Source organism: Melanostigma gelatinosum (genome assembly GCF_949748355.1).
Source record: "Melanostigma gelatinosum genome assembly, chromosome: 12".
In the NCBI taxonomy this organism is placed as follows: Eukaryota; Metazoa; Chordata; class Actinopteri; order Perciformes; family Zoarcidae; genus Melanostigma; species Melanostigma gelatinosum.
The window spans coordinates 16,510,992-16,538,005 of record NC_136645.1 but is presented as its reverse complement, the minus strand read 5'-3'; the positions used below and the strand labels follow the sequence as shown (position 1 = coordinate 16,538,005).

The 27,014-nt window shown below is 43.3% G+C and overlaps 1 protein-coding gene across 2 annotated transcripts; it reads right to left on the bottom strand.

Moving 5' to 3' along the window:
- Nucleotides 1-817: 817 nt before the first annotated feature.
- golga4 (golgin A4) lies at nt 818-21,722 on the bottom strand. Of its 2 annotated transcripts, XM_079280550.1 has the most exons (24): nt 21,548-21,722; nt 20,356-20,433; nt 16,591-16,659; nt 16,162-16,488; nt 15,972-16,019; nt 15,809-15,865; nt 15,628-15,726; nt 14,959-15,109; nt 14,626-14,816; nt 13,485-13,568; nt 12,994-13,141; nt 12,722-12,900; nt 12,326-12,424; nt 12,053-12,208; nt 7,374-11,152; nt 7,158-7,279; nt 6,632-6,762; nt 6,030-6,116; nt 4,761-4,781; nt 4,498-4,566; nt 4,098-4,173; nt 2,416-2,501; nt 1,634-1,720; nt 818-1,494 (listed from the first exon to the last, which is right to left on the bottom strand). In XM_079280550.1, the coding sequence occupies exons 1-24, from the start codon at nt 21,623-21,625 to the stop codon at nt 1,477-1,479; spliced, it is 6,240 nt and encodes a 2,079-aa protein (XP_079136676.1). In that variant the 5' UTR covers nt 21,626-21,722; the 3' UTR covers nt 818-1,476. The 2 variants fall into 2 exon arrangements, with proteins under 2 accessions (XP_079136676.1, XP_079136675.1); XM_079280549.1 differs by lacking the exon at nt 818-1,494 and having other exon boundaries at nt 1,501-1,720.
- Nucleotides 21,723-27,014: the final 5,292 nt, after the last annotated feature.

Genomic DNA, 27,014 nt, shown 5'->3' with positions numbered 1-27,014 from the left:
ATGGGGAGACGCGGATGGTTTTGAGGCGCAAAGCATCACATTTCATCCGTGGGCTTTGGGGACTCCACTCACCTAAATTGAGCGATGAGGGCGCACTGCTGCCATCTAACGTTTTCCAGTAACAATGAACAGTGTAACGCCCTCATTAGTATATTTTTTAAAAGCTTTCATTTCAATGAGAAGTTTATTGATTTTACTTGTTGGCACACAAATCCCCAGGGATATTGCAATTCCTTTGAAAGTCAGCACAATTGGAAAAAGACATGAGTAAACGTTGTAATATAAGGAATTCAAAGCTTCTAATAAGAGAGCTTTTGTTGCAAAATTTTACAAAATACAAACCCACTCCAATATGGTTTCTGGAGACAAATCATCTTAATACATTATATACAACAGCAGTACTTCCCAATACATGTGTGACGGGTGTCCCTTTAAAGGAAAATCAATGTCTACTTGCAACCCAATCACCAGTTGTGTCCAGTCAAACAAATACAGCAAAATCTTCCAATAGAAGTAGATACCAACAATCTGACCTGTAACAGGCTGGCTATATGCTCAAAGTTTCCTGTATAACTTCACATACTTGACCAATAAAGTTTATTCTGATTCCCATTAAATGACGGTTTCAATGGTCTAACACATGTGTGTCCTTCATATGAAAATATGCACATGCGTCCATTTCTGCAGGATGTTATCATAATGTATCCTCTGTCAGACAGACCAAACAATTAAAACCAGGTAATAAGACAAGCTCTTGGATATAACACGTACCTTAAGATACTGAATGGCAATAAAGATACAGGAGTGACAAAAGGAGTTCAGTAAATAAGATTTATTTTGTCAGTCTGAAAATGTATAGCAAGTCATATAGTGCCCTGTAGTACAGTCTTAATTAGTACAATTTACAGTTTGTGTTTTTGTGTCTCTATGTCAGTGTAGTGACACAATATAAAGCATAGAAAAGCTGTGTTAAACAAACAGGGTCCACAGGTATACCTTAATGTGGTGCGGGTGCACAGTTAAAGGGTCATTTAACAGAGGAAGTGATTCAGACAACAGCGCAACACAGAAACCTAGAAATCAACTGACCCTTCAGCAGGAATACGTGATCATTATATCATTTATTGCACAAGCCAATCTGTATAAAGATATTCTAAAACAAGAAGAAAACACTTTCATTCATCTAAAACGTATAAATTAACAAACTTAATTTCAGAAAAAAAAAGTAGATTCATGGAAGATTTGTGTTTCTGGCATATTCTCTAATTCCCTCATATCATTAGATTATACTCAAGCATACCTCACCACACACACACACCACGATTATGCCCCTGTGTGCTCAAACACACACACATACAAACACACACACACACACACACATAAAATTAAAAGAAATGCAGAAAGAAGGGCTTGACCAAATCCATGAGTCTTCCCCTTCGGCAGCAGCAGATCTTCATCCATAAATACCCCAATCATTCACACGCGTAACCAAGGCTGTGGAGGTACAGATAGGAAATCAATTAATCATCCAATCAGCGATGAAGAATTGTATGTCATGTGTGTTGATAAGTGCAAGAGGACTGAGGGGACTTTAGCGAGTGGAAGTATCCTCATAAGGTAAACGGATGCTTACAGCCGCTTTTGAGTCTTCTTTGTCCAAAACCTTTTGCGCTTGGTCTGGAGAAAACTTCAGCATGGAGGTAATCACTTTGGCCATCGTCTGTGGATGAGGAACAAACAAACAATAAATAAGCTTGACAATAAGATATTAAAGAAGAGAAGAGACTAGCTACGTTTGACACCATGACCTGTAACAAATGGAGCTTGTTCTTTGACAATTAAAGCCCAACAAACATTTAAAAAGAATCAAGTCCAGGCCTATCTAGGGTGCATGCCTTTCCCCATAAACACGGGGGATAATCAGAAACAGGGCCGCTGTGTAGGAAACCTAACCGCGCAACACTAAACAAGGCCAGCATGTCTTTAAATGGCAAAGCTGCGTCATGCAAGATGTGTATGCTAGCAGGCAGCCTGGGGGGACATCCTCCACGCCGGGGTGGTCTGCCATGCTGCCATGAAGACTAACTGTTTGCCGAGGAGCTGGGACAGTCCCGCTGACTTTAGGACCAGGTCAAGCACTGTTAATTATTGAGATCGCTGTTCGTTATACCCAAGAAGACTGGACACAACGTGACTTTTATACGACGTCCTAAACGCTAACCATCTGCAGCATGAAAAACTGAATTTAAACATTTCCCGAAGTTTTCACAGTCAACCAACCAAGATGGAGACAGATATTCAATATCTGACATTCAGTAATATTAGAAAATAGGAACAAAAAAAACAGAAAATTGAAGCACATAAAACAATCACATGTTTTTAAAGTATCATAATGCAAGAAAATAAAAGGCATACTTTTGTTTCCCGTCCCATCATGTATTCAAACAACACCTTCCTCAGATACTCCGTCTCTGTAGGTGCACTGCTGTTGTATGCCGGTTCTGTGAAAACAAGCAAAAACAGCCATTTAATCATCCGAGACCTGGTCAGCCACACAACGATGCATAATCAACAGGTCTCTCTGGTAAAAGAGATGCTGTAACTCATGAGACTTACTGTATAAAAACAGCAACAAATAAATAAATACAAATAAAACATTGCTCAGAGATCTAAATCAGGACACATTTTTAAAAACATGACACTTTTTTCGAGTAAGACAAACAATACAACAATGCCTGTCACTGTCAAACGCTCCAGCTGACTTCTGACACGTCATAAAAGAACAACAACCCAGAGCATCATGTTTGTGTTAGCAACCATATACACAGAGAGCCACTTTCTGCACAGGTATGGGCTCAAATTAAGCAGCAACTATAAGCACAGGAAAGAACGGCAACGCTCAGCATGATCACACTAACACCACAAGAGTCAAAGAATGAACGCTCTACTTCCACGCCCAAAGCTATAACGCCACCATGCCTCTCACAACTATGAATGGGAAACTGTGCTATAGGGCTGGTAACACTTAAGACGACTGCCTCTACCACTGAAACACCCCCATCGGGTCTTCAGTACAGAACAACGGCCACTTGGTCTGCGCTTATCAGGGATTATCATTCAGACGAAGCTGAATGCCGCTGCATTGACCTGGAGAGACCGTGCGATTAGAGGAGAGGAAGTGGTGATGGAGAAGTCTTTGATGTCTTGTGTGAGGTTACTGGGTCACCAATAAATCCCACAGCCTTTGTCCTCCTGACCTCATGTTGATCCAGCGGAGCCGACCGCCCCGCCCCCACATGAAACCATCTCTAAACAGCCCTCTGAAGGGCCCTTCTACCTGAAAACCTCTGTTCTTTAAGAAGATTCATAACGAGCGAAAGATGCTCTCGCTAATGAGTACTGGAATCCAAAGTAACACAGGCCAGCGTGGGTACCGTATGTGTGTTGCACGTAGTGGATTTGAGAAGTAAAAGTCTGTGTGGGAAACGTGAAGACTAAAATCTGCAAAGCCCATTAAATCCAACGATGGGGTCTCACCAGCAGGGAAGCTCGAAGAGGAGGGTCCAACTCGCTCGCACACACACACACACACACACACGCGGTTTATGATTCACTTGGGGATTCTGCGTCGACTTACAGTCAGCACCCAGAGGCTTACCTTAACCACAGCGGTTATTTGTCTCACCCCAACCCTCACTAGATGTAGACCGCCTCTCTTTTAAACTAACCTTAACCAAACCCTAATTATAGCCGCAGCGCTCCTCTTAACCAGTAAGCCTTCTGCCGGGCTAAGTTGGCTTAAATGTTCTCAAAAGCATATTTAAACCAGACCATCTCTTGTCCTATCTCTGATCCATGAAGCGATGAGGGGACTGGTAGATCAGGCACCGTTAGTGTTATCAAAACACCACCTCTGAGATCCTACAGAGCAGCTACTCTAAAAAAAAAAAAAAAGAATCCCCATTACAATACCACAATCCATGTTTCCCATGGTATGGCACCGTGTTTCAGCATTTTGCGTGGCATCTTTGTTGTGCTGAGCTAACAGGAAATTGGCTCAAGAAGCAGAACTAAGTGATTCACGGTGTTAACGTTACCTGTAAATGTGCTCCCGAGATGAGTTACAACAGTGGTCCGGGGGAAACATTTAATCTTGTCCTCGAGCGAGTGAATCTACCGTGGAGAAACAAACGGCGCATGCACAGATTAATCATTTACAAAAAAAAGCTATTTGACCCCAGTGGGTTCATCCTGTGCATTAGCCTAATTTAGCATTTTGTTATCATCCTCGGGGGATGTTTGTGAGAGAAACTGTGGGAGGCGTTGCTGTGATTGTTTATGGGGTTAAACCAAATGTAAACAGATGTGCTTTGTAATTAAGTTGATGCAGCAGGAGAGCAGTAGCTCCTCTTGCTGGAGGGCCACCCGAAATCCTGGGAATACACTTCATGGGATGTGCTGTTCACTTGAAGAGGACACCCGAGGCCCAACACTCACCCTCTCAACGAAGCCCTGCTCCTTCAGACGAGCCTCGCTCAGCAGAGTCGTCTTCTCGGCCAGTACAGCCTGAGGTAGAGGAGGACGGAAGCATTACCGTCGGTGAGAAGTGGACGGTTTATGGTGGAACAAGTAATGCAAAGCACAAACACATGTGCCTGTCAATGACGCATGTTTTATGACGCAAACAATTGTTTTACAGTCGTAATGGACTGGAATAATAGGGACAGTAAAAGCAGTGAAACTGGAGCCAGCTAACATACCTGTAGTTCTTCTGCGCTCATCTGTGCCCAAAAGAAGAAGAAAAAAGGGAAGATACTGTATGTTACAATAGAATAAACAAATACATGTGTAGTGAGAGTAAACAATATTAATATGAAGACGTCCCAAAGGGCTGAGAGACGGACAGACACGCTGCTGGTTTTTGGTCTGTGAAATGTTAATGACCGTACAGAACAACACACACCTGTCTTATCTTTAATTGCACAGCACAACCAAAAGGACCCAGTTGCGTCTGCACAAACAGTCTAAACTGGACTTGTGAAAGCGTGTTGCTCTGATGTCTCTTTGGAGAGACACACACTGACTCACCGTCTGAATGAATTATGGTTTGTGAGGCCTGTAGTAAGGAGAGGCCTCCCGCAGCATGAACCCATACAATCCACTCATGAAGTTATTACCTCACCAGGGAAGAATGCAACAGAGAGCAGCATAACTCTTTGTGTTTGCGTTGTGTTGGACACGGTGTAAAAGGTAGAAGAATCTGTGCCGGGGTCTCATGGCACCTCAACACCTGGGTAAAAAACGTCTCCCTGGACTACATTTGTCCCATCTGGCCCTTTTCCAGTGTGCACATCATGCCCGTGAGTATTGCTGGAGTATAAATCTAAAGCCCGGAATCACCTCGTACGATGATAATTGAGAACAGGGATTGAGGTTGGCTGCTGCCTCACAATCTCTGGGTTTTTTTTTTTTTTTCCGAGGGGAACATTCCTGAGTGATTCGAACGAGCTCCACGGCATCCGGCGCTCTTTGGAGAGCAGCCACACGACTGGAGCCAGAGCGTGATCAGAGCGAAGTATGCGAGCAAATCGTCCCCGAGCTTTTAGGCGGACTCCTTCAATTACAAAAGGTAAGACGAAGGGGATGACAACCGATCACTGCCAAAGTCTGTTAACGTGGATGTGAACTGTTCAAATAATAAGGTGTCTGGGACGACCTCGCAAAAAAATACATCCGGATCAGGAAGTCATTGAAGAGGAGTAATTCTTCCATCAGACAGCTTCTTCCCAGAGGAGGGAAGAGATTTTAAACAGCCATTGTTATTTCATTCAGCCATCACAAAGTAACCTCACAATGGACTGATGGTTTCAGCAGAATCGCTGTATGAATTTAATCTAAACCTCCAGTCTCGTATATAATGGACTTTAATGGCTGCAGGTATGATTGTCTACATCTGTGTAAATGCAAAAGATGTTCCCAATGCATCGACAGCTGTTGGACCTGGTGAACATGTATGTAGATGTTCGTACCTCGGTGGGGTCGTTGCCCTTTGCTTGCAACTCCTCCAGTTCTTTCTGAACCTGCCACACTCTGTTTCCCATCTCCTCCTCTCGGCTCTGGAAAAAAATAAATAAAGAACGGCGGCTGAGTCATTTCCTACGTTACATCTCAGCGTCACAGCTCAAGCAGACGCTTTATACCAGACGCTGTTCTTCAGAAATCACTTGACCAGTTTCCAAATATGAATCATTCAGCAGGCGTTCATTGATGACTGAGTCAAGTTGGTTTTTTTAGACCAGTGAGTCCACCAAGGAGCAGATATGTAGGCAGATTGTAAAGTAGTGGAATTTATTGTCTAATCTAATAACATATTAATTCAGCTAAAACATCCTAACAACGTGATTAAGAATCTAAATTAGTTAGCATGTGAGAAGTGGAGTTATAACAGTTGAGATGAATAAAAATGTCTGACAAAAAGATGTTGGGAACCTCTGCTTTAGACTGCCAACGAGTGCAGTGATAGCTTCTAAATGGTGGGTGGGGTTCATTGATTTTTCAGGGTAAGCAGACTGTATAAAATGGGGTCTTGTTTGAGGGGAAAAAATGTTTTTTCAGCTTCATATTTTAGTACCTGTAAAACCTCTTCATATTTCTGAACAGTTCGGTGCAAATCATCCTCCTTCTCGCCAATCACCTTCCTCAGCTCAGTGGCTTCTTCGTGATGGCTCGTCATGAGCTCCGTCTCTACAGTCTGGGCCTTCGCTGGCTCGAGGAAAGGGGGGGGGGAAGCCAGAGTTAGCACTTAAAACAACCCCAACTATTTCATATTCCAAACCGCTCAGTCACACACTTGGAAAGTAACACGATTCAAACCATTAAGGAAACACAGAAACACGGCAATTCAGACGCAATGATCCCTTCATTCTTGTTTTCCGCCCAGTGTGGTGATTAAAAATGTGTCCGTGTAGTTATTCCACCCTGCTGTTATACACGTAAGTTAATCATATTCACTTAGATTTTCCATTGTTATTTGGTCGTATACGGAAATGTTTTCACCACAGCGAAACACAGTGGTCTCAAGCCCTTATCTCCCATGCTCTACGACACAGCTGTGAAGGTTCATGTCATGAAAGCAGAATGACTTTCTGCCGCCTCACCGATGGTCTCCTTCACCGCCGTATCAAGCTCCCGCTCTCTCAAAGCCATCTGCGTGTTGAACTCCCTCATTAAGTGCTTGAGAGCAGAATTGTGCTTCATCGCCATATCTTCCAGCTCCAGTCTATTAGAGCGGAGAGCAAAGGAAATGCAATAAATCATGATGGGCACCACAAGCTTAAATACAATTCATTAACAACATGTCATCGTGGACTTACTTCAGCTTTTGCTCATTCTCCTCGAGCAGCTCTTTCTTCATGTATTCGAGGTCCTGTTCGTGCTCCTTCCTCAGGGCTCGAATGTCTTTCTGTAGCCGGACGAAGTCCTTGTGGATTCTCTCTTTCTCGTTCTTCAGCTGACTCAGATTGCTCTTGAGAGACTCCGGAGAATCGCCGTCCACTTCCTGCATCGACGAGTGGTTTCCCGTCTCGGTCTGCATCACGCTCTTGGTTTCCTGGAGGCTGCTACGTTCCACCCTCACCTCAGCCTCGGCTCCCGGCGGATTCGGAAGCTGCTTAATAGCGGCCTGATGTTCTTCAAGCCGGGCATCCTTCTCACATATTTCTTCTTTCAGGCGATTGATTTCTGCGAGATGGTTTCCATTCCGCTCTTCTGCTTCTTTCAGCTTTGCCTCAATTTCGCGGAGCGCCAACTCAGTTCCTTTGAGGTCCGCTTCCTGCGCTGCATCTCTCTGAAGCGCCGCTAACTTCTCTTCGTACGAGTTTTTCAATTCCTCGAAAGACTTTTCTTTCTCGAGCCTCTCATTACTCAGAGTCTGCTCAAGCCGTTGCTCCTGCTCCTCCTTAAGCTTGACGAGAGCTTCCTCCAGTGTTTTCGTTTTCTCCTCCAACGTTTCGGCGTGTTGCTTGCCGGACGCCACGCTGCCCTCGGTTTCCTCCAGGCTGGCCTGAAGAGCCTTCGCCGCCTGCTCCTTTTCCTCGAGCTGCGAGGTCAGCTGTTTCTTAATCTGAGCGATTTTCTGCTCGGCCTTCTTCTTCAGCTCCGATACTTTCCGGGCGCTCTCTGCAGACAACTTCTCCTCAGCTGCCTTCACGCTCTCCTCTTTGCTCTTGAGGATCTCATCTCTCACCCTCTCAAATTCCTCCCGTTGGCTTTCAAGCTGGCGTTTGCACTTTTGGTTGTCTTCCTCGAGGGAGCGGAGTTGTTCGACCATCTCCTGCTCCACACTGCCATTCTGAGTGCACTGCATCTGGGTCTGCTGCAGCTGCTCCACCAGCTCTCTCTTCTCATTCTCCCTGACGCCGTGTTGCTGTTTGAAGTCAGCTGTGAGTTGCTCGCACTCTTTCGTCTTGAAGGCCAACTGCTCCTGGAGCTCGCCGAGACGACGGACGCTACCCTCCAGCTCCGAGGTAAGACCGCTGACCTTCTGCTCCTTCTCGCTCAGCGCCTGGTCCATCTCAGACTTGCTGATGGACTGATTGTCGATGCTCGCCGTGAGCCCCCGCAGGGTTTCATTCTTCTCAGAGATTTCTCGCTCCAGCTCGTCGAGCCTGGTCTGCAGAGAGGCGATAGTGTTGTCATTCTGGGTGAACGTGGTCTCATACTCACAGAGACTGTTCCTGAGTGCTTCCGCCTCTTCTAAAGCAGACTGTCTCTCCTGCTCTAATCTCTCAACGGCCTCCTCCGTTCGAGCAGCCGCCTGTTGTCTCTCCTCTTTATACTGCCGACTCAGCTGATTTATGGCTTCCTCCTTCTCTTTTACGCTACTTGCGAGCTGATTTTTCAAGTCACCGGCGATGCTTTCCAGGTCACGGATATGCAACTCGTTTGTTTTCATACTTTCCGACATGAGTCGGTTTGCGTCACTCAGCTCCTCAATTTGCAGAGCTGTCTCGTGGACGGACTGAGAACGATTCTCTTGGTCATGTGTTAAGGCTTTGACATGCTCCAGATGAGCGTTTACCTGAGCGGACATCTGCTCCAGTGAAATGCATAGATTCTTATTCTCCTCCGTCTGCTGGCGGAGGTTCTCCTCTAAAGTGCGGATTCTATCTACTTTAGTGAGGATGACGTTTTTGAGATTCACTACCTTCTTCTGACTGCCGAGCAGTCCGTCTTTCAGCTGCTTTAACCTACATTCAACTCTTTGACACAGCTCATTAGATCCACACTCCACTCTGGACTGAACCTCCTTGCAGTAGTGCTCCATTTGGTTTGTGATCGTAATTAACTGCTGCTGGAACTCTGCCTCCTTGGCTTGTAGCTGAATCGCAGTTCCCTCCATTTGTTTCTGCAAGTCCTTGCTTTCCTTAGATCTGGAGCCTTTCAGAGCTTTACACTGCTTCTCCGTTTCCTTCAACTTTCCCGACAAGGTCTTCACCTTCTCCCCGTTCTCTTCCTTTGTCGCGTTGAGCTCGTCTTGGAGGGAGCTTCTCTCGTTCAGAGCTTGGTTGAGGTTCCTCTCCACTGACTCCATTTGCTCCTTGAGCAACGCCTCACTTTGAGACAAGCCTTCAAGCTTCACCGCCGCTTCGTTAAGCTCTTCCTGCAGCTTCTGCACAGTGGTTTCTCGGATAGCCAGGCCCTCCTTTAAATCCTTTATTTCACACCACACTTGCTCGTTCCCCTCCTTGCCTCTGCAGAGTTGCTGCGAAACATCCTCCAGTTCCTGAGCCTTCTCCTGCAGTATGTGCAAGTGTTTCTCCATTAACTCTTCCTCCTGCTGTCCCAACTTCTCCTGCCAACGATGCTCCAGCTCCTCAACCTCATGCGTGTGCGTGTTGTTGAGCTTCTCCACTTCTTCCTTGTGGTTGGCCTGCAGCTCCGACATCGCACTGCTGAGGCCTTGGGAACTTTTTTGGGACATCTCTACAATTTTCTCCTGTACTTGATGCTCCGTCTGCTGAAGCTCTCGGTCCTTCTTTGCGAGTTCCTTCTTCATGGTTTCTTCATTCTGCTGCAGCTTCTTCTTATAACTCTCGTGCATTTCTTTGGCCTTGTGTTTGATCTTTTCCATTTTTGTTTCCTGTGTTTTCAGCTTGTCTTCCAACTCAGTAATGGTGGTTTTCATCTTTTTCTCGAGGGCAGCTTTTTCATCATCCAGCTGTTTCTTGAGGCGAGCGACTTCTTCCTGCGTAGTGTTGAGTTCTGCATTAAATGACTTCTTCTGCTCCGAAAGCTGCTTTTTGGTCTGTTGAAATTGGTCCTTCAGTTCTTGAAGCGCCTTCTCCTTTTGTTGACAGTCGTTCTTTGCTGCTTTAAACTGATGCTCCATATCTGTCAAATCCCTCTGACACTGATCAAGATCCTCGGACATCTTACTCAACTGTGCTTTAGAATCCTTGAGGCTCCCACTTTCCAGCTGGGATTGTGACAAACATTGCTGCAGCTCCTCCAGCTCCTTGACTTTGACATTTAATTCTTGTACAGTGGATTTCGATTGTTTCTTTAGTGTTTTTTCTCTTAGCGTGTGTTCTTTGATTTCCTTTTCCCTCTCTGTCAGAACAATCCTCAACACGTTAAGCTCCTGCTTCAGAGTTTTCTCCATACCTCCAAGCGACTGCTCGTGCTCCTGTTTGATATTTGCGAGCTCTACATTGTGCTTCTCCGCGTGATCCTGAAACCTCTTCTCGTGTTCCTGCAGTGCTGAACTATGAGCATCTTCAGCTGCCAGCAACTTCCCCTCCAGGAGCTGTTTATTGTTCAAAGCCTCAGAAAGTTCAGCGGACACTGCCTCCAGCTCGGCCTGCTTTGCATCCAGTTTCTCCAAAGTTTTCTGGTTCATGTCTTCAACATGTGCTTGGAGCTGCAGGTCTTTATCTTTCAGAAGGGTCTCCACTTCAACTCTGTGGGTTTCCTTGAGCTGGGTTCGGGTGCCCTTGTGCTTTTCCAGCTGCTCCCGGTGCTTCTCCTTTAATGCAGAGATTTGCTCTTTGTGTTTATTCTTCAGCTCGTCCAGCTGACCGGAAAGTTCCTGGGAGAGACTTGATCCATCCTGAGAGATCTTCTCCAGAGTGCTCTCCAGCTCCAGTACTCTCTGCAAGCACACAAGATCATTCGATGAAGTCACTGCAGTTAAACTATGAAAACACATGGATCAAGGAATAATACACACATCGCACACTGGAGAAACTTAATGATAGCGTATATTTCAATGGAAAATCTAACCTCATCCATCATATACAATACAACAGAACACCATTCCACCTGGTCATCCCTCACCATGTTTCTGCAAACGTGACACCACCCATTCTATTAATATTGAAATATGTATAGTATATATACACCGGTATATATATATATTTTTGTGTATTTTTTACTATTGTTGATTTCAGTTTTGTTTTTCTTGCCGGACAACCAATTGAAACCCATGTACATGCATACATGAACATCCATATGCACACATACTTACCTGTTTTTTTTTTTGGTTTGTTGTGTTTTTTTTCTTCTTAATTATTATTTTTATATATATATTTTTCCCTCCATCTCAAAAGGTTCAAGGACATTCTCACACACACACGCACACATACACACACACTGACTATATGATATTTGCTGGCTTTTATCCCACTGTTCTTGTCATCCTCTTGTTGTTATGTCTATGTATTGTCTTAATATTGTCTCGTGTCTTTCAATAAAAAATTAATTAAAAAAAAAAGAACTTTCAAAAAAACTATAAAAACAAATAATTAAGATATTTTAGTATTTATTAACAGTACAATATTAAAAGTTTCAAGGGCAATGAGGAAGGTGTGTACATAACAAAAAAACAGTTTTTAAAGTATTATAGCACTTGTGTTTACCCCTATTTCATGGGAAAATACTTTTAATATATGCTATATACTATATATATAACTATATATATATATATATATATAACTATAACTATATATATATATATATATATATATAAATAAATAAATAAACAACAACTCACAGTTTTTGCAGCTTCCAGCTCCTGCTGTATCTCTTTAACCTTGTTATCAGCTTCAGTCCTCAGAGCGACCTTCTGTAGCTCTACATCCTCCAGAGCCAGAGAGGACTGCTGCTCCTGCTCATTTCCTAACTGGGCAAACTCCTCTTTGCATTGCGCCTGAATACACGAGCAGCACAAACAGATCACATCAACATTCAAAAGTGATAGTTTTTCATCTGATTTACTCGATTATGTTGTGAAATTAGACTCTGAATGAAAACCTTTGGCACGTACCACAGCTTTGTTGATTCTGACACTCGTCTCTTCTTCTTTAGCAGCCAAAGCTTCACTGTGGAGTTTTTCCATATTGGCGACAGTTTCCTCCGATGATTTCTAATAATGTCAATAATAATAATAATAATAATAATAATAATTCTGATTTATATGTGCTTCACTGTGTTATCAAAGACACTTTACAGCATAACATACATTATAAAATGAATAAAAATATATTTGCCTTGCAGTTTCCTCCATGTCAGTAGCAGAAGTTTGAATGTTTTTAATAAGCGTTTTCTGTTTCCTATTGTTTTTTCTGATGTAAACACTTCTATTAAGTGACTACGACATGTTTTAGTCTACGAATGCAACCAAAACAGCCAGCTGATGTGGTAATGCCATTCAGTCTCTGACCTTCATGATGGTGACGACCTCCTGTTTGACTCGTGTGAGCTCCTGCTGCAGACTCTTCCTCTCTTCCTCACTGGCTCTTTCAACGTCCTTCACTCGCTCCTCCAGCTGAACCTGCAGCTGTTTTCGGGCCTCGTCCGCCCTCTGAGCTACGCTCAGCGCTCGTTCAAGTTCTTCAAATGCTTTGACAGAGAGAGAAAAAGGTAATATATATATCATCAGCATGTCCAGACGAGACCTTTACATGTTCACTTACAGAAGTGGATTCCACTCACCTGATTTCTCAGCCTTTTCTTTCTGTTCCTGTAAGTCTTCCTTCTGGACGGTAGTCTGCTGCAGCCTGGAGCGGAGCTGTGCAAACTCCTCTTCTTTCATTTCCAGGGTCTCGTGCATCTGGCGCTTTGTCTCAGCGATCACCATTCCCTGAAAGCCATCACACATTATCAACTGTACGGTCGGAGCAAATGAACCGACACACCGATTGATTTGATGAATGCTATCTCGGTATTTTACACCCAAACGCAAGCTCTGTAAGTGTCTGTAATTGTTTTTGACTTTAAGTGCTTTCAGCATTCCTCACACAGATGTCATGAGCTGCTGTCCATCCTGCAGAGCTGGGGTCAAAGTTTAAGAGAAACATTGTTGGACTGCAAGGTGTCTGACTTCTTTACTTCGTGGCAGAGCCAAAAAAATAAAAGTCATGTCTGAATCAGCAGGACCTTCATCAATCAAGATGCGACTAAAGCCTGAACAACCGCTCACTCACCTTGTCCTGCTCCAGCTGTTCAATCAGGTTCTTGGCATCACGCAGCTGAGTGATCAACTTCGTCTTTTCTGCTATGTGCAGTTCCTAGAAACACAAACAGTTTGACAAAATTACAAATGAGAATGTCCTGAACTTCACGCAGAGTCATTTCGGATCCAGCGTTGGCTTTTTGCTCAGATAACTTCAAAATGAGATGTTTTCTCTACCACCCAGGATGCCTCACCCACAAGCCAAATAACCAGAGAGTGCACACAAGCCCAGCTAAACCAACAAGTCGGCCCAAATTACAGCCCAGTTCTAGCAGCAGCAGCTTGTAGTACCAATGATTACAGAACAGGAAACGCTGCACTGTCTGTATTTCTCTGTTGTTTGATCCGTGTGTGCTGCAAGGCATTAGTGTGTATGCAGACAAATTGTACAAATGAATAGTTTTACTGTAAATATACAAAAGAAAAAAAGACAATACAGCGTACAATACTCTCTCAATCAGACTGTAAACGATACATTCAAAAGTCCCTGAGCTGAAGGTCTGGAATCTTAAGACAGATGGTCTGTTTTATGGGATATTTGTCTGAGGAAGGCGATGAGCACAGCACCACCCAGCAGCTCCAGGATGCCTTCATGCTGCTTAAGAGGGCTGAACACCTGTTAACCTCTGCTTTTCCTGACACAGGAAAGGCCCTGTTCCCAAACACACAGCAGATTCAACGCAACAATTATGGCCAAAAAAAAAATGACGACAAGTCGATCATCACGCATGACGGGCAAGCTGTCTATTATTACAAACCGTGTCTTTGGAACAACAAACATTTCTTATCAGACGCTGCCAGATCATCTGAAGCTAAATGTTTTGAAATCACTGAAAACAGGGGTTGAGTCACGCTGACATGACATGAACCGCCGGCCCTGGAGCTCCGCCAGAGAATTTGGATGTTCGGACTCTGAGAGACCAGAGCAAGCCTCTGTGTCCCTGAGATAATTTACTCGCATTATCAGTGGACCGTTAAGACTCCGGCAGAGACTTTTGCAGCACAACATTAATTACCCTGAACAGTAAAGACAGTGTTCTCAGCCCAGCCTCATTTTTGATCAACCCTGTCTTGCATGACTATGGTCAACACTGTTATTACAGATTAACCACCTTCATCTTCTCCAGCTCCTGCAGTCTCTCTTGCAGCTGCTGCTGCAGAGTTTCGTTCTCGATGCCCAGCTGGGCGCTGCGCTCCTTGTGTGTTCGCATCACTTCTTTGCACTTCTGCAGCAGGTTCTCCTGCCTCTTCACTCGCTTCTGCAACGCCTCCATAAGTTTGGTTGGATCACTGCTGCCCTCTCCTGCCCAGAACATAAAATGCTCTCGTTAAAAATAAAACAATACTACACCTACACAGAAATAGTTCTGATATAATTCTCAGAAACAGTAACTTTTGCGCTTAATTCTAACCAAAATACTGATCTACATGAATAGTTTGCTTGCCTTCAGTGGCTTCAGGCTCTACTCCTTGCTCCTTCAGAGGACTTTGTGTGGCGGTGGAGTCTGAATTTGCATCTTCAGATTGAGGGACGTCGCCCTCGGGTGGCACAGCACCGTCAGAGACCACCGTGGCTCGCTTCTTCAACAGAGCAACCTGTTAGAAAGAGCAAAAAACAGTGAGTGAAATAAACATGTGTCTGAATTCTTACAAATCTGGTCTTATTCTATTTCATTTTGTAAATGTAACTTTTAATACACATAACGCCACTTATTTTTTCTTTGTCGTTTATGTTTTTATTTGTAATGTTTTGCAAATAGTGCAAGTGCACAAAAGAGGCTGAGCCAATTTCTATGGTTTAAGTTATTATATCACAACAAAGAATAAAGTTAAGTTTGTGGGATTTAATGTAAAATGTTGCCACATTTATTAGTTGATCACTGCAGAAAAACTATTATATGGAATTCCTTCAAAGCAATTAATTTCTTTGACTTCTATCTCTTCGTTAATCAGCCATGTTTAATCAAAGTCTTGTACATGTCTTTTTTTCCAACACTGTTTTTTATTGAGCTTGAAAAACACAATCACATGAGAGGCCATACAAAGAATAATAATTATACATTCGTAAGAAACCATCACCACCTCCACGCCACCACCCGTGCCTCACCACTCACCTGTGTTTGGAGCACAGTGATCATCTGGTCCTTCTCCTCCAGCGCAGCATCAAAGTCCTCTTGTAGGTGTTTCTTGGCCTGCTGGTCCATTTGCAGCTCCTAGAAGTCATTCAATATGCTCACTAACGCGTAAATGATTCACAGATACCGAGCAAGAGAGATGACAACATATAGCCATTACCTCCCGCAGCTCCCCTATCCTGCGGAGAGCTTTATCTTGACTCTGACTGAGGATGACCTGAAGGGAAGGAAACAGAAATCTGATCAGTTCAGGATGCCACATATCTTCAACACATAATAAAAAATTAAATAGAAGCCGACGTGGAAGTAACTGAAGAAATTACCTGCGTTTTTTCTTTATCTCGTTGCACCGTTCGGTACGCAGTAACCAGCTGTGCAGTTAAGGAATGGAGGTTAGTAAAAAGGGGGAAGAAAGAATGAGGACACATCAAAGTAACTAGAGTTATACACTTCTATGGCTACATGATAAACAGGTTGACAACTTAACATCAGAGTCTTCTGGGAGCCGCTCACCTCCGAATACTTCCCTCTGTACTTCCCCAGGCTCCTCTCCACTCTGAGCAGTCGGTGCAACAGCTGCTCTTTGGAAAGGGACTCTGCACTTCCTGGTGGCTCCTCAGTCTCGCTCTCGATATCCGAGGGGGGATCAAAAGAGGGGACGCTCTGGGACTCGTTCTCTCCCAAAGGTGTCAGGGATTCACGCGACGAGCTTCGGACCAGGTTTTCTTTAGACGGAGAGCGGAACAGGTTTTCGGCCCGACTGGCACCACCGCGAATCAACGACTCCATCGAGGGAACCCTCAACTGTAGCTTCTGGGCAAATGACGGCATCTCCTCTCTCTGTTGGGAGGATCAAGACATCGCATGCAAAGCAAATTTTACAACAAAGAACGAGCGGGAGCCTTAGAACATTAACGAAGATCATATGGGTGACAAACGTACATGAGGAGAAGCACTTCCATCCCCGTTGATGCTACCTCTGGGAGATCTTGCTGCTCCTTTAGGGGTGCTCTGCAGATAAAGTACATGATGAGACAAAGGGACAACCGTGCCAGAGGGCTTGTCCTGGACCAGTTAGTCATCCACACCCAGCGGGGCTCTCCCTGATTACTCTGGAGGGAGCAATATTAGAATTGCTAAGAGCAATGCAGGGGCAATGGGTACCCTCATGCAACTTGGAAAAAACAGAGGGGTTAAATACATAAAAAGAAGGCATCTCTACCGTACATCAAACAAAACGGGTTAAGACTAGACTACAGAACAGCCATGAGGTCAGAACAAACAAGACAGTTAAAAGTCAAGAAGGACAGCCGGTGTTTGAATTAAAGATGCTTGGCAGTGCCGTGTGCAGCTTGTGTTACAAGAGAATCGTAATTTAAGTGGACGTTTAGCAGCTTAGTTGGTTTAGTCGACTTGTTAGAAGCAGGATCAGGATAAGTAAATGTTCTCCTCCCTTGTCCAGCTTCGAGCTACTCCTCCCTCTGGATTACTGTGCAGTCAACACGTCTGTCCTGTTTCTTGAGGAAAAGTTCTTGATGAGATGTATCGTCCAGGATCTGTTTTTTGCTTATTAAGCAGCAACGGTCATTGTCGTGTTTCTTATGTCAGGGATTTAGATTTAAAACCAAATGATTGAATGTATTTTCATGCAGTGTATAGGGGCAGCTGCTTGGTTTAATGAGCATGTAAATGTGTGTCAATAGAGCTGAATGAGTACAAAGGGAGCGCTCATTTTACTGTAAGTGATGCCATCTTGAAAGGTAAATACTGATGAAGTTTTGAAGTAAACTCCTGATTTAAACAAGCCGATAACTCACTGCTCACTTCATTCTCACGGGTTTATGTGAATAGATACTACTTCATCACGCGTCTAATCCGGTGTAGAAGACTTGAATCTCTCTTCTGTCTTTCGGTACCAAGCACACCACGTCCCAATCCTCACAGACAACAATAAACTGATTCAAATCAAAGTGGTGGTGGATCCAAGATCATGTTACTCACAATAGTATTCATGACTACTACAACCTTGATCAAGTACCAACACAAACATAATCCCAAGAGACGGAGAGATTCCTTAAATTTAGCTCGTCAAATGACAAAACAAGTTTGTGCCTCCAAAATAAAATGTAAAAAACAACAAAATGAGTGAATGAATGGGATGGTTTGATGAGATTACTGTCATTGGACGGAGTGAGGACATGTTTATAATACCTGAATAAGATGTAGATGGACCACGACAAAGACATTGATATATTTTAGGTATTTGTGGTGATAATAATGACACCGGTGGTTTTTGTAGCTGCAACACATTCAAATTCTTCAGGCTGCAGAGCAAGAATCCTTTGATTACAAACACTTCATATTACACGTTACATTGAATATATCTTGGACATTTGAATAGACATATGAAATGTTAGCAAAATGATTTTAGTGTCTGCATTTAGAATGTGATGAATTGTTTTAAATGTTCTTTTCTTCTAGTCTTCTGACTGCCTCCACATATGAACACACATCATCTAGTTTTAGCGCTCCACAAGCGCATCTACAAAAGGTGCTCTGGTCTTTTTGTTTATTTGGAAAAGTTACGAACAATTTAACATTTCAACTGCTTAAATTGCCTGCACATAGCTTGTCAAATGAAAAAACGTCAACTCTCCAAATAAACAGACTTGTGGGGCGAGGGAACAAAGGCCATCAGGCAACATAACAGGGTGTTGGGGGTCTATAAGGCAAGCAACGAAGGACACCTAAAGACAAGGGGGCGATACTTCCTTCTGTGACAGATTAGAAGAACTGAAAGGTAGGGCTATACACCAACATACAGCAGAAGGCACACAATGTAGACCAGAACGCCCATCGGATGCAGGGTTAGCCTAGATATGAGATGCCTTCTTGTTGCTAAATCCAAAGGAAACAGGAGACAGAGAGCAGGGAACAAGCTGTCCCTACTTGGGCCACAGTCCTCTACCGAGTCCCCAGAGGCATGGAGACGGGAGGAAGGAACGGGGCAAGAGGAGCAGGAGGAGGAGGAGGAGGAGGAGGAGACACGAAGTGAGGACAAACTCACCACACTGGCTACCTGGGCCGTTTGGGGTTGTTTTGAATGGTCCAGAGCAAAGATAGTATACTCAGAGAGAAAAGCGGGCTCGGCTATCATCCCGGCCAGCATCTGACCCCCGTCAGTGCAGTAACGGGACGAAAGGTGGGGGAAGGAGAGGAACACAGAGAGCAATGAGAAAAACAACACCATGAGTGTGAAACAGCGCTGATGGGAGTGTCCAGCCAGACGGCCCAGACGAGGCTGGCCGAGAGAGACTGAGATGGGTGGGTGGATGGATGGGGGGAGGGAGGAAGGGAGGGAGGGAGGGAGGGGGAGAGAGAGAGAGAGAGCGAGAGAGAGCGACAGACAGACAGAGAGAGTGAGGGGGGAGAGAGGGAGAGTGAGACTACATGGAATAGGAAGAAAAGTAAGAAAAGTGGGAATGTGAAACACTCAATCAACATTAATGTTATGAATAACAGTTTGACATCTCTGCATGTAGACGTAAGTTATGATGTTGTCAAAAAAACAAAATCGGCCAAATCTGCCTCCAATAAGCAAATAAACACTCTCAGAGATGTCAAAGTGTTAAAGATTTGTGAGGTGAAGAAATATGCTGCGGTGATAAGAAGTTGAGGGCCCATCATGGGCCCGAGTTACAAACAACACACATGTGCCTCCAAAGGATGAGGAAGAAAGTAGAGGATAAAAACCTGAGATATAAAGGGGCACTGGCACTATTCCAGCTCGGAGTCTGGCAGTGATAAAATGTAAAAAACGTGTCATGGATGAGTAATTAAGGCCTTTTAATCTCAGTGCCAGTCTACCTCCGTCTGGTGAATCAAAGACGTATTGCATAACCGTGGCCATATCCACGAAAAATATCGCAACAAATCAACAGAGAAAGAAAAACACGGGGAGAATGTTACATCAATTATTCATACACATGCTGCATTGTGGTCTGCCCTCCACCATTAAAACGCTGTTCCCAATATGTCTAAATGAGAATCTCTTTTGACAGTACGGTAAAGAAAAATGACTCGGGTGTCATTAAATAAAAGCTATATACGTATATATAAATATATATTTATGTGTGTGTGTGTGTGCTCTTAAAGATGAACAGCAAAATGTCCTGAATTTTATCTCAATTTCGAAGTCATTGTCGCATGTAATATTGAGACCATAGATTGCAGTGCTGATCACTCTACACCAGCCGTTATCACGATGTTATTCTGGCTCATAAGAACGCTGTGTGGACAGATTGTCATTTGTTGCCTGAAGTAATTCCAACAGCTGCGATTCAGGAAATGCGCTCAGGGAATTAGTGCGTTGACTAATGTGCATATTTTGTCATATTAACAAATTATGTTCAGTCTGGGACAGAGAGCTGAGAGTATTTTATTTGAAAGTAGATAACGAATAGTGGATATTAATAGCCTACACGCTTTGAAAACTGAAAGTGCTCCTTGGTCACTGACTTGCACTAAAGGACTGGTTTGTTATTGAGGGAGCATTCAGCGTAACAAAACACATGACAGACAGAAACATGACTCTGCTTTTTGAAAATTAGAATATAAGCTGGGGAGAGAACATGGCATCTCTGCGGGCTGCAGTTTGAGCTCAAAGATATTAAAAACACATCTATCAGAAGCTGACCCCATGCTCACCTCTCTGTCACCGCTAGAGGGAGAGCCATCATAATGAAATGGGGGGGTTTGACTGCTGCGCCGCTCTCCACTGCCCATCTGTTAAAATAAACAAAATAGTGTTGGTATTAAAATCACAGCATCCCTATCCCCAAACTACACACTCACATCTATGCTATTCTTCCCTATTCTGACAAGGTTTTTGAGAAATCAAGTTTGTTGGCTCCCTGACATACAATTATTTGATTGACCCCTTTATGATATTTGCCGAATCTAACTTTTATTGTCAGTGTACCCAACTGATTGGCTATCTTCACCTTTGAACCCAATCTGCTTTTGCATTTTTCGGCAAGACAATGAGTGTGATGACCTGCAGACACAAACAAGTAGCAAACTGAAGTCCACACAGGGGCCACAGGGCATAAAGAGCAAACCAAACCGTTCACAGAAAGTCCACAAAGCAATGCCACAAACTGTGTAAAAACACTGAAATCATACACTATACCTCTAAAGAACCCAAATAATCTTTGTTCAAAACACAGAGGAATACTTAATAAATTGTGTCATTATATGAAAAACAATGACAAGCTGCAGTTGCATTTAAGGACAGGTTGAACCTGACCAGCAGGGTTATGGTGAACCCACTGGAAACTACAGTTCAGCAGGAAACAATTATTATTTACTTTAACTTCTACGTTGAATCCTCGTTTCTCTGGTGTTGGTACTGGCTGGATTTGCATGTCTAATAAAGCTGCAAGCAAACATTAACTTTCAGCCAATGCAAGCAACATAAAACAGACCCGCCCATACTGCCTGTGTCTATTATATAAATCATGACTCGTGTTTTGGCTACAACGACGTTCACGGTTGGCTGACTTATTTTCTTTTCTACCTGAGATGACGTGGTGAACCAGTTACAAGCTTTCTTGAACGCACCTTACTAACAGCAGCTGATGACAGCTAAGTTGGGATGCTACATTACTTAGCATGGCGCTAACGTTTAGAGGAGAACAAATGGGCCAACTGAGAATACAAGTAACTGTTAAACGATAGTTGACATCTTATTAAGATGTGTAAATGGGATATTACAAATAAAAAATTTCTAAATGTGAACCATGACGTCTGCGAAGCGACAGCTAGCTTCCTTCGATAGCCCTTCAGCAATGTAAACAGACATTAGCTTAGCTCGTTAGCTATCAACACAACAACTAACCTGGGCCTGCTGGGGCGACTGCGCATTCCTCTGCGGGGACTGCTCCTCATTTATCTTCTGTTTAAGTTTTTTAAACATCTTGTCACGCTGGTACAGCTGATGAGCCGATAACTTCTATCCGGCGGAGATGTATTTTGTTAAGCTTAGCCTGACAGCAAGTCCTCAGTGCTCGACTTCCTTGTTCGCTTCTGATATCCAGCAGGTGACGGAGCTCTCTGCGCATGTGCGGCCAACGTGGAGGAAAACTGAAACGTCAGAGTTAAAGGGCCAGTCCGGGCTAAATTAGCTACAGCACCACCCTTAGAGAGGACAAGTGCTCCTGTGATTTTCCAGGAAACTGGCTTACTGGTATTAGCCTATACCAAAAGTGAATGTTTTATATTTTGCTGCCCATTAGTAGTTTGAAGTGGCACTTTATTTACAAAAGGCAAAGCAACTCCTGAAAACCCTTGATGTCATAGGCTGGTATGAAAAATATTGTTACACATCAGTATCGTATGAACATGCCTTTTATAACATATTTTTTATTTGGGGGAAGCTTAGAACATAGTTGACTTTACTGGTCACAGGAGTTTTCATTGCAGTGGCTTCAGAAAGATCCTGTTTCAAAAGTTTAGTGATGGCGCTACATACTTTGTTGTATTCATGCAAAATTGTATAGGATGTATATTACATGCCTATATATGTATATCATGATATCAGTTAAAATACCTCAAATACCTCTCTTTCTTACCCCTTCTATTATCTTCATCGGATTTGTCTTAGTACCGACCTGCAAGTCTTTAAACTTTAAATACAACCCTGCATGCCTCAATAATGAATATGAAAGCTAAATAAAAGCCACTGCAGGGTCCTTACTTGGACAGAAGAGGACACTGTTTCAATGCGTTTTAATAAGATGTTGCTACAGGCCAGTTCAAGCAAAAATACCAAGACTTACATAATGTGTCATACTGTATGTGCTATCCAGTTTTCATAGTCAGTACTGCGTTTCCCTGCTAAAAGACAATTAATTACTCTCCCTTTATTCTTTGGTGGCATCCCTAAAACTGAATGTCACAGGGGAAAGCTGTAGAGTCACACAGTGTTGCCAATTTAGCTCCTCTGGTAATTAATTGTGCTGCTGCACCTTAACGGTTCCAGTGTCAATAGAAAATATTTTATTGGGTTTATGTTCTGCTGAAAAGGGGGTGAAGAACCCATTGTGTGGGGGCCAACACATATCATCTTTGGGGAACATTTGCTTGAGCCCATACTGAGACAGAGTGTGATGATACAATAACACATATTGTAGAATAAAAAGATCAATATTCTCTTGTTTATTGTTTATGTGATGATCTTGTGGTGAACTCCCTGGACTCTGATATGTTCTATATCGATGCATATCTAAAATAAAGTCTGCATGCTTGCTTTTCATCAGGGTGAGTCATAGTGTCCTTTGGTATTATGATAACTTTAACAGACACAAGTTGATAGAAAAACACTGTGGATGTAAGTCATGGTTCAAATATGTGGTATTTTCGTTTCTTTGGGATCTGGCAGTGTGCCGATATCTGAAATAAACGTTTCTGAATCCGACTTTGCTGACTGGTGCAGAAAGAATCCAAGGCATGCCATTTTGGGCCTGAAATCCATTAAAATGAAGACTACAAGCAAGATGTGATTTGCATTTTTTCACCATTCTGACTCAGCAGGGATTTTGATCAATGATGGGTGGAACAGTGAGTGTGAGCGATGGGTGGGTCACAGCAGAGTGATGGAGCTCTCCTATACCATGCGGCAGTCACCCTGAGGCATAAAACAGAGAGGATACCAAGTCAAAACAGGGGAATCTACTGTTGTATGTCTGCTATGGCTGTTTTGTTTTGGAAAGCAACTTAGTTGAATCATTAAATTAGTTTCTCTGCGTCTTTCTGCAAAGTTACAGAGATCTTGTTGGACAGCAAGTTTAAAGGGGTGGGACCACCCATCACATTCACTTGGGAGTAACGTGCACCTCAAATCACTGCTGACCACACAATGAGGCTTCAGAGACCAGATCAATAGGAAAAGAGCTACAACTCCCCCGTGAAGTTTATTGATGCCCAATTAATAACATGTGTAAAGGAGGACCTGAAAACCAAGCAAATGTTGTGTTTTTTTCCAACCAGCGGTCAGTGCTGTGAAAAGCTGATACAATATGTGCTTAAGTGTAAAGATATATGGCCCCAAACTCTGCCTCGTGCATTGGAATTTCAACTTTACACATAATTGTCTCTCTGGAGGCTCCCTCCTGACAGAACGGACCAAACTAATTAAATATTGATGCACTTCCTTAATTGGCATTGCTTGTTACGGCTCTTTCTCACCTCCTTCCTCTCCAAAATCCTCTCCACAATGTCGACTGGATTCTGGCTGCACCTCTTTTCCCGGCCTGAAGGACGGTCATCTGAGGTCTTACATCTCATTCTCTCTCTCCTTATCATTTCTCTTTCCTTAAAATTGTGAGGTAGAAAATTATAGTAAAGCATTGCCTTCCTCTACGAGGGGTCAAGCTGGCAATCAAGGGCTTACTTCTGGTAAAATCCCCACCACAATTTGAATGACTCCAACTGGTGTCCATGCTGCCAAAGACTTGTTCAAAGTGTCCTTAAAAACAGTCTCATCGAGGGTCTCTATTTAAGTGAATTTAAAATCTGTGCCCATGTTCTTTCAAACAGATGTTTGATGATGGCCATGTAGTTTATTCAAGCAGATTTTACCACAGACAACTTGCTGACTGTCACTGTTTGGGCAGTCCAGCCTTGACATATAGATTTCTATCTTTCCACATGGCACGGCAGTTTATTAAGTTGTGCAATAAAGGTGCCAAACCACTAACAATCTGCCTCCTGGGCCAGATTTACTGTGTGTGTGTGTGTGTGTGTGTGTGTGTGTGTGTGTGTGTGTGTGTGTGTGTGTGTGTGTGTGCGTGTGCGTGCGAGGGCATATGTTCAATACAACAAGATGTAAACGTAGCAGTTTTTCGTCAAAAATGCTAATGAGCTACTTATTTATATTTACACTATATGTTTAAAGTTGGCCAAGCATTATTTTACATTCCCTTTTTTTGTAGGTTAAAATTCTGTCGGTGTTGTGCCGAGGTTGATGTAACAACTGCTCTGGCCATCCTTTGCCCCTTTCCCACCTCCCGTGGTGTTATCATCTGGTGCCTTCTGTCACAGTGAGGTGTTGCCGGCCTCAGAAGCAGCTCCATGTGCTTTGTCACTGGCATGGGGGAAAGCATTGCACAGCCATCGTCTCTCGTTCGTGCCCTGTCCAAAACAGCAGTACATGATGATTTGCAACCCTTTTCATGTAGCCTTTTAATGAGCATTAGGTTAGCAGTTAGCTCATTTACTTGATAGTGATGGTGTGATGATAGGGGTTAGGGTTCAGTCAGTACTAAAAACACTTTTTTTTACTTTTTCAAAATGTCATTTGAAGTTGACAGAAAATAACTTTTTGTCTGTTCTGGTAGTGGATTGAGTGCATTGGTGCCATTTGCCATGTTGAATATCTGGTAATTCTTTGAACCCATAATCTCGGTATCTTTTGAACGTTGCTGCATATTGTTGCTGTGGTTTAATGTAATCTAGTGGATCCACTAGATGGAGCTACCCCTGCGTTGCAACACACCCACCTTACTCAGCAGGCTAATTAGGGAGTTGGGAGCAGAACACACTAAGAACTGCTGGCAATGCAGGGAGTGACATGAGAGGTTAAAGCAAGTCTAACTTTTGAAAGAAGAAATAACACATTCCTCCTTTTATAGATGAAAAGTGAAATTCTTAAGCAGTAAAATACAGCATTTCTCGATCTAATACACTGACTTTTAGAATTATCCTGTAATTGTCACTTTTAACACTGGCCACTACAGCAAATGTTGCACTGCTCTCTCTTTAATGACAACAGAACAAAGGTCATGGTGGCCTTTTTCCCAGGCTTGAACCATACCAGATACGAGACCGTTGCCATATGAGTGATGAATTCATGCAGTACTGACATTTTACAGATTTTTTCGGACTACTACTTTAAAGAAATATAAGCTGTATTTATTTACAAAGTTCAATCTAGTTTTCTGCCAGCGCAGGTTGCTTATAAATCTTGAACAAAAAGATATGTGGCATCTTGGAATAGTGTGATGAACATGCCAACGAAAGACCTTTGAAAGTCTCACTCTCAAGGTAAGTTATGTTTTTTTTCCCCCTCATAACATTTCCACAGAGTTCTTTCACCTCATGAGTTATGCCTAAAATGGGATTCGACATAGATAACAGGCAGCTGCACAACAAGCCAGAGTCTCTCGGTGTGGTCATGAATACAGTTACAACCATCTAATGTTAGGCAGTTAAATTGCAGTCTTTCAAGGGATTTCCCACAGTTGGGAATTCACACAGAGCTACACACTCCACCGTCGATGACATAATTGCTTTTTCAGTTTCAGTGTATCGTAACTTTCTTCATAATTATTTCGGGAAGAAAGTAAAGATGAATATTACTCATTGGAGGTGCTGACTCCACGGCTGCAAACTGTTTTGCTGCTGTACTACTATAACACGAATAAACAACAAAAAGGAAAATTGAAGACCGGGGTATAAAATAGAGGGATGATGAAAGGTGCACTGGTAATTGCTCAGGCTTCTGTGACACTCCACCTGGGCACTGGTTGGATTTGTCTTTCCTGGTGAGTGAGTCCCCTCTGTTGAGGGGAGGAGGGTACACCTGGATGAACACGTTTTATGTCACAAGAATATCTTTCCAGAAGGCTGCGCTGGTCCTGATATTATTATCTCTCAGCAGTTGGATTTCCATCAGTCTCTGTGATTGGAGCCATTGGTATTTCCAGATGGCATGAATAGACCCTGGTGCATAAAACAGAATATTCATCTCAGTCTTATCACACCTAAGCTTAGTAATGCTTACTTTTCACTATTATTAATCACTATTATTGCATATAATATTTTGTGTTTGTACATTGGGGTGTAGTAACCATTGGGGAAACTGAGATACTGCCCTCATCTACCACTTTGAAGGTTGAAGCAACCCAGCTGGAGTTTGCATTCTACATTCATTACATTTATCTCCGCCAGGAGGTTCATGCCATCAGCTGCATGAGTGCATGAGTGCATGAGTGCGTGAGTGAGTAAGTGTGCACCTATGTCTCTGTCCACAGCTAATCTTGCATTCTGCTGCAGCAAACCGCATACTATTTTGGGTGGCCAGTCATGGCTGCATGCTCAAGGGGCTGCTAGTGATAATACAGCTCAGTGCATCGCACGTGTTTGGCGAACATTTAAAGGAATGGACGATGTGTTTGGCAAACAGCTAACAGAACGACACACAATGCTCAGTACCTCACAACCGCTGCTCTGTGGCTCACTTCTCATCTTTTGGATGGTGTGTTCGGGAAATTTCTAACAGCCGACAGCTAAAAGAACGACCAATA